Below are 13,263 nucleotides of genomic sequence, written 5' to 3' on the forward strand. Positions count from 1 at the left end.
CTACTTTGTTTACTAAAATGTAACTAATGCACTAGAAGAGCTAATGATGGTGAGTGTTTTACTCTGTGAGTGGAATATCTATGGAGATGAACAAATTTCTCAGCAGGTGAACTAGCTCCAGTGATTAAATGTGGTTAGCACTTCACTGTGACAGCTAAGTTACAGCTACTTTGCCTGACAGTATGTGCTTAAGAGTGCTTGTATAGTTCATTAGAATTGAATTTTTAACCATAATTCCGAAAGGAAAAATCAGATAAAGAATAGAAACAGATTTGAATTGGAACCAAAAAAAGAAAGAAAGAAAGTCAAAGACCAGCACTTTATTATTAAATCACTAAGCCAACTGTGTTGTCCGTAGTGTATGAACTTACCAGAAGTTTAGTACCTGGAAGTCGGGAAGCAACAAAGCCACTCTAGCTGACCTCCAAAGTCACTTTGAGATTTGATGAGCACTCATTCCCTTCTTAAATGTCATAAGGGTTCAGCAGAGTGATGTAGTTTTAAAAGACCAAATTAGAATAAAAAGGTAATATGGCCACACATTTTATCAGTATTAATTATTAATATAAGATTAGGAAAGAAAGGGCTGAGAGTCCAGTAAGCATGCTAATTACACAGGGTTTTTTTTTTTTAAGCTCGTTTTTCCTTGTCAATGTGAATATTCTAGAGGAGTTCCAGGGGAAAAATATACACCTGAAGAATAATGAACACAGCGGGAACAATGAATATAAAACTTGAAACTTTAAAAAAGAGAAAAAAGAACATAGTTAATAATGGCCCTTTGCAACCTTGCATGACAAAGAGCACGAAAAAATTGGGTTGATTTGATGCCAGAAGGCAGAGCCGTCCACTCATTTTAGATCTTTACTGGGTTTAAAACTCACCACCTCTGAGTTTACCCCACAGTAACCCAGAGAGGAAAAGAAGCTGAATGAAAGTGCTCAAGGTGAGAATATCCTTCTTAGCTGATGTCTTTGAAATGCTATCTTTGTAAGAAAAGCATTTTATGAAGTCCTTTCAATTAAGCCATTGTGTTATATCAAATCTACCTAATGTTAATAACCAAATAATTTATTATAATTATAAATAAATCATTTTACCAGCAATCAATATGGAGAACTTGGTATTATAAAATATTATAGGATATTGTCTCATTTAATTTCTTTCAAGATGATTTCTAATGAAAGAAATTGATCCTAAGAATGGTCAGATAGTTACACTTTTAGTAAAAGATGAATCCAGGATTCAAACTTTTGTATTAAATCTGTTTCTTGAATTCCTAATTTTACTCTAAGCACTGCAAAGGCACACCAAGCATAATACCTCTACGGGATTATTTTAGATTTCACTGTTCATTTTATCAGAAGACTAGAAAGCAACTGTGGCATACATCTTAACTGGCTGAGTCCTAGATCACAGACAACTTGTAACAGGCTCTCTCTATAATCACCATGAAGTACGTGTGGCATGCAGACGTACCAGGAACAATTAAAGGTACAAATCCATGCTAAAGACATCTGCAAAAACAGAAAAGTACCCTCACCTAGGGCACTAGCAAAGAGAGTGACAGAAACGCATAACTATGAAAATGATTGTTTTTCTTTTGATGTATTTGGTACAAGGTCCCACTGTGCAATTTGGACTCATAGTGATCCTCCTCTTTTCAACCTCCTGAGCACTGGGATTACAGGCATGTGCAACCATGCTGGGGCTCGGTGGCTGCCTCAGCATGCCCCGGGCAGGGCAGGAGCAGCATATGGTACCAGGGATGGAACTGCAGCCCCTGTACTTGCCTGAGCAGATGCTTAGTCCACTGAGCTATCTCGCTGGCCCATAAAAATGAATCTTTAGCAAGATTTATTAGCGTCTTCCTAAAGAAAAAGCACATGAAGCACTTGCATTTGGGGTATTAGTGCTTATGCCATTCTCAAGGATATGAGGATCCTTGGAAAGACAGAGAGAAAGCAGTTCTGCTACATAACACAGTCTAAATGAAAAGACCATAAGTTAACACCAGCTAGACAACTTGCCTTATAGATGCCTGCCTGAGAGTTGGTAAGGTGGAAGAGAAGACAGAGGGCTCCTTACTCTATACGGAGACACACGTTTAGTCTCCATGCACATTACCTTTGCCCTTATAGAAACAGTAGCTTATTCCCAAGGAACCTTGGCTTCTAAACAACCTGCGAGGTTCACTGCAGATATGAATGGGGTCAATACATAAAGCACCATGCTCCATTGCCAAAGAAAAGGTGCTGTACCTGCTGTTTAAAGCATTTGCAGTGAGGAGAGGAGACAATGAATAAAACAATGGAGCCTGCCTTATGTAAGTTTTCAAAAGTTATAAAAATAATTGAGAAGTGGGGAATTAAAAAATATTAGTAAATACAATTTGAAGGGTGTTTTTCAAAGGTCTAAGAAAATCAAAAGGCATAAAAATAGAGATGTAGAGTGGCCAGATTCCTAACCTTATTTAACTTTTTAAAACCCCTCTTGAATTATGTGCTGTTCTTTTCATTTGTGGTTTGCTCTTGGGACAAAAAGCGAACAGATTTTCTACCTTTCATCATGTATAACATATCCAGGCTCACACAATCAAGCACAAAATTTAGCGCACTTATTCTACTGGGACACATCTTAGTCATAATTAAGTCTGTCAAGGGCCTGGCAAGTAAGACCAGATTAAGCTTTCAGATAGCTCTCGCATGCTGTGATTTGAGGGAGGCTCCCAAACCTCCTCCCACACGGACCTACCATGGTGTCAGCCTTTCTACCCACCTTGCCAGAAATCACACATTTTAATTTCGGTCCACTCCTTTGATTTAGGTAATGCATGCATTAACCTAATATCAGAATGCATGTATGTGGGATGACAGGAAGGCCTTAGAATTATTCTTGTCCTGCCCACATTAACATATTTTATAAAATTACCTCCTTATCTCTCTAAGAGTCACAAAGATCTCTTTCAGTTATGTAGAAAAAAAAAAGAAAAGAAAAATTGGGTGTAAGGATTTCTGGATCAGGATAAGATCTCAGAGTTAACTGAGTAAACTGCTTAGAGACAATCAACAACAGACCAAGGCATAAGACAATCTTAAGGTTAGAGGCCAAATGGAATGTGTTCTATGTCTGAGCATGTTAAACACTACATATGGTCAAGCCAAACACAGAGCAGAGCAAGATTCTTTGGAAAAATGACCCAAAGGGGTTTGCAAGGATAGTCTGTAATCCCAGCAGTCTTAGAGGGTGAAACAGGAGGATCACAAGGTTGAGCCCAGCATGAGTAATTTAGTGATTTAGCAAGACCTTGTCTCAAAATATAAAAAGAGGGTAGGAGTAAGAATGTAGCACAGTGGAAAGATCCTGAGTTCCATCCTTCATGCTGCAAAACAAGCCGGGGGTGGGGAATAGTAGGCCACAGCATGAAGATGGGGCCAGGATGGACAGAGCCAAACAGAAGAAATTGTGTGACATGCCTGAAAAGATGGGTGAGGACAGCTGCATAAGGAGACAAAGGCGATCTCTTTCATCATCAAAATTTGGTGCTAATGTGATGTTTTTAAATATAATAATTACTTCTCCCTCAAATGATCACATTTTAAATTTCAATCATTTATTTATTTTTTTTTTTTTCGGAACCAGAGATTAAACTCAGTCCCTTTTGCTTGCCAGGGAAGCGCTTGTTCCAATGAGCCATCTCCCCAGCCCCAACTTAAATATTCTATAACAAAATCCTTTATCATTACCAACTTCCCACCATGAACCCCATACTTTCAAATGTTATTTCACTAATATTTAGTGAAATGGTAAATAAATGACCTCATGAAAAGAGTAGCATAATGTCAAGTGACCTTGTTATAAATGAGTTTATAAAATACATAATTGTTCTGATTTTTTTAGAAAAGGTATAGTTCTTATGAACACAGATTTGGCACTTCAAAAGAGTGGGGCCAGGATGAGATTGTAAGAACGTTTTTTTTTTCTTACAACAAATTCATTTTCCTCAGCTAATAAAAGAATTAAACTTTGTTCTTCTATTGGTGCTAATGAGCATTTGAATACAGGGCAAAACTACTTAGAACCCATGGGCTTTATAATGAAATTTATCAGACTGAAGTTCAGAAGAGGGACCAAATTTTGGGTAAAACATGTATACATTTTACTGGGTATTTATTTAAAGTTCTTTGTTTCAGTTACTTCATCGACATTGAAGCTGTGACAACTAAGTTTTATTATTAGCTATCCTAATCTCTTACTGGTTTGCATCATGAAACTAAAATGTTATACATTATTGCAATAAAAATGGTCCTCTAAACCTAACAGTGAACTTAATCCAAAGCAGTTCATTGTAACTCTGTTATTTTGCACAGGTTGAGCTTCAATGAAATATTTGAGATAATAATTAGGATCTGGGACAATCTCCAAACTGGAAGGTTCATGGAAAATTCCAGTCAAAATCCAATAGAAATCCTGATTAAAACCTAACCAAGCAAAACACTGCAGGTACCTCAGTTCCAATTAAGTGTGGCAGGTGAATAGTTGACAGGTTTCAATTCCAATTATATTAATGTCAGAGTGACCCAGTAATATTGATGGAATTAGCAGACCTCAAGCCATATAGCTGCAGTTTATGGGTGGATGAAGGCTACAATCTTGTAGCCAAGCAAAACTGTTCCCAAATGTCAGCTGCTACATTTGGATCTCTCAAAGCACATCACATCTCTTCGAGTCACTACCTATGGATCAGAAATAACATGAATCACAGCTAGCGGATGACAAATCATTTATATAAGCTCAGCATTTCAAGTGTCAACCACATAGAAATCAAGAAAACTTGGTTATATTGTGCCCCTTGCTGTAGATGGGACTTGATATAGTTATGGAAAAGAACAATAAGACTATTTGGGAGTTTCTCAGCGAACTTTTTATTCTATTTACAAATAGAATAAGCTGACCTGTGGAGTTCTCCACCAAAAGGATGCTTCCTAGAAGGTAACCCATCTGTGTTTGTCCTATATAATTCTGTCTTCACTATGTGGCATTTCTTGCTTATTTCAAAGGTGTTGAATACCCCTTCAACTCACAAAACAGAAAGTAGCATTCAAATGTGTTTATATATAGTTTTCCAGTTCATACAGCTGGCATTCAAAAACTAGAGACTGACTTGTATATTGTATTGTGTGTGACACACATACACACTTCTTAAGAAAAACGTTATGTGCAGGTGGGAAGAGGGGGCCATGAGACAGGAGGAAAATGCAAAGGTTAAAAAAAAATCAAAATGAGACCAGGGAGATGGCTCAGTAGGATAAGCGCTTGACAGGCAAACGCAAGGATCTGAGTTCAATCCCCGGTTCCACAAAAAAAAAAAAAAAAAAAAAAAAAAAAAAATCAAGATGAGATCTGTATATGTACCATTTCCTCAAGGTCAACATATTTATTTTGTATCATACATACTAATAAAATTTTTTTAAATCTCAAATACAGTAATGCCCACACATTAAATGAATCCTCCCTTATTTACTAAGCAAGTAAATGAACATATATGATATTTTAAATTTAGTTATTTTTGTGCAAAGAATTTCAGCATGTTTGCTTTGTACATATATATACATATATATATTCATCAGCATTTCAATTCATATCAAAATTTTTTATTCATGTTAAGAATTACTACAAGGTTTATTCTTCTAAACCACACCAAGGTCCCATCCACGCAGGCACACACCGCCATACACACAGATAAGCATGCCTGTGTCGCCATAAGGCAAAGTGCCACCTAGACTCTGGATAATCAAGAGGGACATCACTCATCAGACCCTGATATCATATCTTTTCACCTGATGATAGTGTGGAGAATTAATTATTTAGCATGATTTAGTTTAGCAATACTCTCACTTAGGGTCATTTATGACATGTCTACCATTGCAATTTAGTATTCATAAACTTCCAGAAAAAAAATCAATCTTTTTCCTGCATTGATATGTTCCACTTATATGTCACTACTAAAAGAAGTAGTATATAAAGGAATGCTAGAATGTCCCATTCCACTTGGGGATTGAGATGATAAAAGCTCTAACTCTAATTTTTCCCTGAGACAAAAGGTATGTCCTCACTTGTTCCCCTATGGATAGTTATATCTCTTTTTGGTCTTGAACTAATAATGAATTAGGAAGAACCTTACCACTGCAGTATTGGACATAAACATAATTCTCAAGCATTTCTTTATGTCTTGAAATCCATAAAATGAATTACCAAATTCTCTTTGGGAACACAAACAACGTGAAAAATTTTACAAGTACAATTTGCAAAATAACTATATGATTTAAATGAAAATGTACATAATGTCAATTTCTGTGATAATTATATGAGAGTAGCTTCACAACAAGGTCAGAATATGAAGATCTGTAATTGGTTTTTCTTCATTTCTCTTGCACAAAAAAAAAAAAAGAAAAATTTCTAATTGCATCAGTTGAGCACGATGGAGAGCAAGACAATGCTGTTCTCCTTCTCTGACTTCATTTCAGTTAGGTCTTGAAAGGAGAGCTTTGAAAAGACTTCTCTACAAATCTAGGAAAAGAAAAAGTCAAACATGGTGCTTCTGTATATTTTCTTTCATTATGACTGGACAGAGGCAATTGAAGAAATAGTTGCATGACAAAAAGTGAATAGAAGAAAACAATCAGACAAGACCTTTCTTCAGAGCTATTATTTAGAAGCTGCCTTTATTTAGCTTTTTAGCGTTTTGTTTTTTTTTTTTAAACTGGCACTGCTCTAATTTATTTGTAAGTGCATGTATTTTTGACAGGAAATTTTAACTGATGGTGAAATTTTGGTGAATTTTATTGATACGGTTATTTTCCTTTGTTTGGCACGTCTGTATTTTAGTAGATGTTTATCATTTGAAATGAAATAATTTGGTGTCAGCTATTTTATTTTGGTTTTAGACTGACCTTGGAAAGCCTACTTATCACGGCTCGCTAGCGTGATTATGTGTGTGGATGTCGTGTTTGCCCCTACCATTTTCCATATGCTCTGCCTCACCAACACTGCCATCCGGCGTGGTCCTTTCATAGTTGTCCTCTGGGAGTGGAAGGGCACCCAGTCTTGGCCCTGATGAACTCTTACTGCTTGGTGTTTCTGACTCCTCCAGCCCGCTGTCATAGCAACTCTGCAGTGACCCCTGATGTGGGTCCTGTGGCTGACTCACAACAGAAAACGTCACTCTACGAAATGGCTGTAAGAGAAGAGATTCTGAATGTCACTAAGGCATACGACCGGAAGTTAGCGTAGTTTTAAAAATACATAAAATACATACATCAAATTCTACCAAAAATTAATTCATATGAAATAGTTAAATATGTTGAACTTAATTTGGATAATTACATATTATTTAAGATAATACCTAAAGCTTAGATTTTATTATGGAAAACTAATGACAACAATTTTACTACAAAAACATGCATTTATATCAGATATGTTAATTTCATATATTCAAACTTTTTCTATTCAGCAGTCTGAGCTTTTCACAAACATTATATTTTAAATCAATCCATTATAATGAGAGGTCATTTTTTAAAAAGCTCATCTATAGGATACTATGCATCAAAAATCAAGTCCATATGAAATAAAGCTTTAAAATTGAGTGTCCTGCCACTTAGCTTATTTAAAAATGTTGCTTAAAAATAAGAAATTGGATGTACCTTTAGGAAATACAATTACCTTAGCCTTTAAAAGCTATTACCTATTTGAAATTATAAGAATTATACTAAGATAGTAAGGCATTTTAAAAAGTGGATAGTAGGGGCGGGGAGATGGCTCAATGGAATAAGCGCTTCCCTGGCAAGCTCAAGGGCCTGAGTTCAATCCCCGGTTCCAGAAAAATAAGTAAGTAAGTAAGTAAATAAATAAATAAATAAAAAGTGAATAGTAAATACACTAAAAAGTTTAACTAAATGCCTATTGATCATAAACAATAAAAGCATGTACAAGTTAAATTTGTTCCAAACATGCTTTAAAACCCTTTTTCTGGGGCCGGGGAGATGACTCAGTGGAATAATCACTTCGCTGGCAAGTGCAAGGGCCTGAGTTCAATCCCCGGTTCCACAAAAAAAAAAAAAAAAAAAAAAAAAAAATCTTTTCTAAATGTAAGATACATGGATTCCAGATTTACCCTTTATGGGTTATGCATATAATTTTACTTTCATAAAAAATGAAAGGAACCAAGATGTTTGAGAGAATAAACCCAAATCTTAGGTTGACAGTACTACTTGCATAAAATAATAATTACAAAACAATATAAAAACATTCTGTAATATCTGAGATTATTTTTAACTGTTTATCTGTTAATCTTTTGTATGATTTGGAAGAGAACAAGAAACTGTAATTTAAGTTTGTAACTCAAAATGGGTCTATGCACTAGAAACTATAAAATTAGTATTGCCAAAAAATTGTGAAAAAGTAAAGAACTATATTTTGAAATTTTATTAATTTAATGTTCAGTGCATACATTGCTAATCTCAGGGCCGGCCTGATAGCTCAGTGGAATAAAGTTTCTGCTTAGGCAGAGTGCAGCGGCCAGGGTTCGATCCCTGCTTGCTGTACCAGCCCTGCCTGTGGGGCACGCTGAGATGGTGAGGGACACTGGGCGTGGTGGCGCGCGCGCCCGTATTCCCAGCACTTGGGAGGCTGAAAAGAGGAGAATGACTACGATCCAATCTACGTAGTGATACCTTGTACCCCCTAGAGACCCTGTCCTAAATACAGAATGAATGAATGAATGAATGAATGAATGAATGAATGAATGAATGAATAAATAAATAAATAAATAAATCGCTTATCTTTACCAGGACCGACAGAATTATGTAAGTCTTAAGGATCATCTACATTTGGCAGGTTACTAATAAGAAAGCTACAATGAATTGGCATATTTCCTTAATTTATAGATGGACTTTACTAAACAAATACATGCTTTCAAAAGTCCTGTTTTTAATGTGTTCCAGATAGAAGACTTGCCAAAAATACTGTATATTATTGGTAATTCTCCAAGTAACTCACTCAGTATATACTGATTTAGAATGCATGGTCTACAAAATCTTTTTCATTCTAGTCAAAAGCAAATTCCCACAATAGTTCAATCTAAATATAAAGGGGAATATTTTGATTACATTATTTTCATTATCATTTTTCATTGCATTGAGATTTCAGTATTGCAAAACAATTAGAAAATATTTCTAACATGGACAGCATACACATCACAAGCCAACATTACTCACAATGAACTCCAGATACACTGTCTATATTTCACTAATAATTTTCATATTTCTTTATATTAGTATAATTGCTAGATTTATCCTACATGCAAACAAATTGGAACTCCATTTATATTTAGCATTTTTCTTTGCATACACATTTTCCCTTTATAGTTTCTCATTTATACTATCAGCTGATGGCAATGTATCTATGATTTTTTTAGTACTTTTGATCACACCATGGAAATGAGACTTTTGACAGGTCTCATAAAACCACCTTGTTCTTCACACACAAAATAGCCAGCAAATACTAGCTAACAATGAAAATATGAATTTCCAGGTTGAACTTAGGTAAGAACTCTAAAGGGTCAGTCAAACATATTATTCCTTTAAGACCCAAAATTGGGTCAAAAAATATGCTTTTATAAAAGAAGATAAAGGAGAGTCAAATGTTATTTTCAATTTTATTTCAATGACTTGCAAAAATTTGGGGATCAGTCTTCACTAATATATGAATACTGAAATTGAATATGCAAATAATTAGCATGCATTAATAAATTTTTAAAAATCATGAGAAAAGGAACTTTATTTTGATATAAAAATAGACAAGAAAATGACATTTGGATGAAAGTGAAAAACTCAGAATCTAGGCTTCAGTTCTTCTGCCATTACTGGTAGTCCTAGGATAACCTAAGCAAAGAGCTATGTTTATAAAGTAAAATGTAAAAAGCAAAGAAATGATTCTGTTTAATAAAATGTATGATAACTGCTTAAAATTCATATGTTTTATTTTCAGGATCTTTTACCCTATTGTGATTGTAAATATTTTAATTTCCATCAATTATTATAGAAGTGTATTAAAATAGTATATTAGTATATTAAAATACTAAGAAATATTTATATATTAATGACACTTAAATTCTTTCATTTTCACATTGAATATAATACATTAATAAATGAAAACAATTACCTCATGGATAAGAATCTACTTGAGCTATCATTCAACTTATAATTAAATATGCCCTTAGACTTCTATAAAGTACCGGTTTTATAACACTATATCTTAAACTCTGATAATTCTGAATACTAAACTTCCTAGAGCAATGAATGTAAGTTGGCAATATGAGCCAAACTAGTACAGAATCATAAATTCTGAAAAATAACTCTTGGAAGCAAGGTAGTACTTAATTTCATTATTATACAACAGACAGTGAATTAGAAAAGGGAGAAGGAGGAGGAAAGAGAATAGGAAAGACAGAAATAAGTATTTGCACACATCTTTCATTATTGAAAAGATTGTTAAATTTTATAGCAGAGATTATGAAACAGAATTTATATTACCATATCTTTATGCAAGACTGAGTAAAACGTAAATGTGAATCAGAGTGTTGACTTCATAACAAAGAATGAAATGGCATTATACATGTGATTAACATGTTGTGAGTGGCTGGTGCTAGTGAGTCCATCAGAGAGATGAATCTTGAGCCTGCTCACATCTCAGAAACACCCAAAGAATTGTGGGAAGAATTCTGGCACTTGGCTCCAACATAAATGCAATGAATCAACTTTCAGGTTTGAACTGAATGTGAATAGTTTTCAAGTCTACTTGTTCACGAAGAAGCACAGAGAATCAAATACCAGATTGTCAGGATAAACCTATGTAAAAACAGGAAAAATGAGTACTCCAATGGTTCCCTCGGTATCCATAACAGACTCCAGGGGCAGGCAGTAGACTCCTGAACAGATCTGTCCCCTCCAGATTCAAAAGACTAAGCGTGATGACACTTAGTGACCTCACACATACGATCTTTGTATTTTTCTGTATTGGGTGGTAAAGGTTTTTGTGTCCAATAGATGCAACATAGCCTTAGGTCTAAAAGAAGAGAAAGCAAAAGGATTTGAGGAAGAGTACATCTTCCAGAACTTTGAAAGGCTGAAAACATATGAAAGTATTGAACAAATAATGAAAAGACTTCCTGAAGAAAATTATTGCAAAAGACTGAGTTGCTGGTGATATGTGGTATTATAAATTAGTGAGAGGGAAAAATTTGAAGAATTTAGTTAGCAAATGAATAATCTAATGAACGAGGAGGAGGAAGCATCATTGATTAATATGCCGAGTTGAGTTCTTGAACTCATAAAAAGAGTTCAGTTTGGAAGGAAGTGGATAGAAGCAGTAAAGATAGATATCAATGTTCTTATAAATAAAGCAAGACTGTGTGGCTGATTGAACTTAATCCACGGTACATGATGCTTACATTTATTTTACTTTGTACCCATTGTATACCAGAATATCAAGTATAAGTCCATATACTGAAGAAAATCTAAAGCTTACCAGTCTTTCAAAACAAATAAAATAGTACCAATGCAAAATAAAAAGTGAGACATGTTGAGAAAATCCATAGGTGGTGTAACCTTAGACGAGTTAGATATGATTCTTATGCCTTCAGCTCAGGACTGGTAAAGGCGATACTATCTCACCCGTAAAAATTTATATTCTCTGAGAATTAATGAGCTAACTTATAAATAAAGCCTTGAGCCCCCTCAAAGACATATACTATAAAAGGCACTGTCCCTCAGGCCACAGCTATGTAACAAGAGTTGTATCCTATTGTGTTTTAAGTTGTTTTCTTTTCCTTTTAGTTTTTAAAAGAAAACACAGAGCTAACACATTCATTTGCAAAGCTTCTAGGTAGAATTTCCAAAATCCATATAAAATTCAAACTTCATTATACTATTAATGAACTCAGATTTCCTTGTTCTCAATGTAAATGATTCGTAAAGCAAATGTGTACATACGATATTTTTTTGAAACTCATTTGCATGCAGTCCTTCACTGAGCATGCATATTTCCAGATTTAACTGTTTTATAATGGCATTTATCAAGCATAATTCTTTTGCATTAGGATTCAGTAGAGACTCACTAGAGGCACATTCTACTTCAGGACTGACCCAGATATTTTAGGTTTTGTGGTAAATATGTCCAAAGGTACACACCAGATGAAATTCTTCCTCTGCAGCACCAGAAGTACCTTCATTCTCCTCCAGCTACCAGTTGCCAAAATTCTATTAGCTTTGTCACTACTCTAAACCTGCACTGTAACCATCATTTGTTGTCCTTTATATAATTTTGTTCACTTTATTTTTTTATTAATTTTATTGAGAAATAAATAGCAATGAGACAGTCTCAAAGCAGGTTAGGAGGACAGTTACAATAATTTATGCATTGCATATTGGTGTCTTCATAACGGTCATTCATAGTACAAGATGCAGACATGATATACTGTCCAAACAATATTAGTACAAATCTTTCTTCTCATTGAATTAAGAGAAAGTGATATGTGGTGCTGTGTGGAATTATAAATTAGTGAGAGGGAAACCCAAAGAATTTAGTTAGCAAATGCATGATCTGATGAAACAAGAGGAGGAAGTATCATTGATTAATACGCTGAATTGAGTTCTTGAACTCATAAAAAGAGTTAAGTTTGGGAGGAAGTAGATGGAAGCAGTCAAGATGGATATCAGTGTTGTTATAAATAAAGCATGACTGTGTGGCTGATTGAATTTAATTGACAATACATTATACTTACATATATATATATATATATATATGCACACACATATACACATAAATGATTTTCTCCTTTAGCGATTTAAAAATAAGCTACAGTCGGTCTTGAGCTAACCTTGTAGTCTGCGTAGCCGAAGGTGCTGACTGTCTGCTGCCCGCGCTCCTGCAGGGGGACATCCAGCAGCTCCTGATCTCCGGGGACCCGAAGGCGGCGTATGATTACTGTGAGCACTATAGCCCAGACTGTGACTCCTCGTCACCCGCGGCCGCACAGGCGCAGGAACCGCAGCCCGACGAGGTGAGCGCGGCGCGCGGCGGGGCCTTTCGCGGTGGAACTCAACCTGGGTTAGCCATACCTGTTATTTCCTGGTCTTTATGTCCAAGAGGAAGCATTTCAAAGCCACTTGGTATGCGTCCTTTTTGTTTGTTTAGCACTGGTTG

At 35.2% G+C, this 13,263-nt stretch overlaps 1 protein-coding gene across 7 annotated transcripts in view; it reads right to left on the bottom strand.

Moving 5' to 3' along the window:
* Pcdh7 (protocadherin 7) overlaps positions 1-13,263 on the bottom strand; it is a 443,283-nt gene that overhangs the window by 232,114 nt on the left and 197,906 nt on the right. For 3 of the 7 annotated variants that reach the window (XM_004624515.3, XM_023699164.1, XM_023699157.1), the window contains exon 2: positions 7,021-7,237. In XM_004624515.3, the coding sequence (XP_004624572.1) occupies positions 7,021-7,237 (217 nt within the window). Of the gene's footprint in view, positions 1-5,485; positions 6,571-7,020; positions 7,238-13,263 lie in introns of those variants that run through there. The other 4 variants (XM_004624516.3, XM_023699162.1, XM_023699170.1 and 1 more) reach the window with 3 other exon arrangements.

The sequence above is a fragment of the Octodon degus genome, unplaced genomic scaffold (genome assembly GCF_000260255.1).
Source record: "Octodon degus isolate 3935 unplaced genomic scaffold, OctDeg1.0 scaffold00006, whole genome shotgun sequence".
In the NCBI taxonomy this organism is placed as follows: Eukaryota; Metazoa; Chordata; class Mammalia; order Rodentia; family Octodontidae; genus Octodon; species Octodon degus.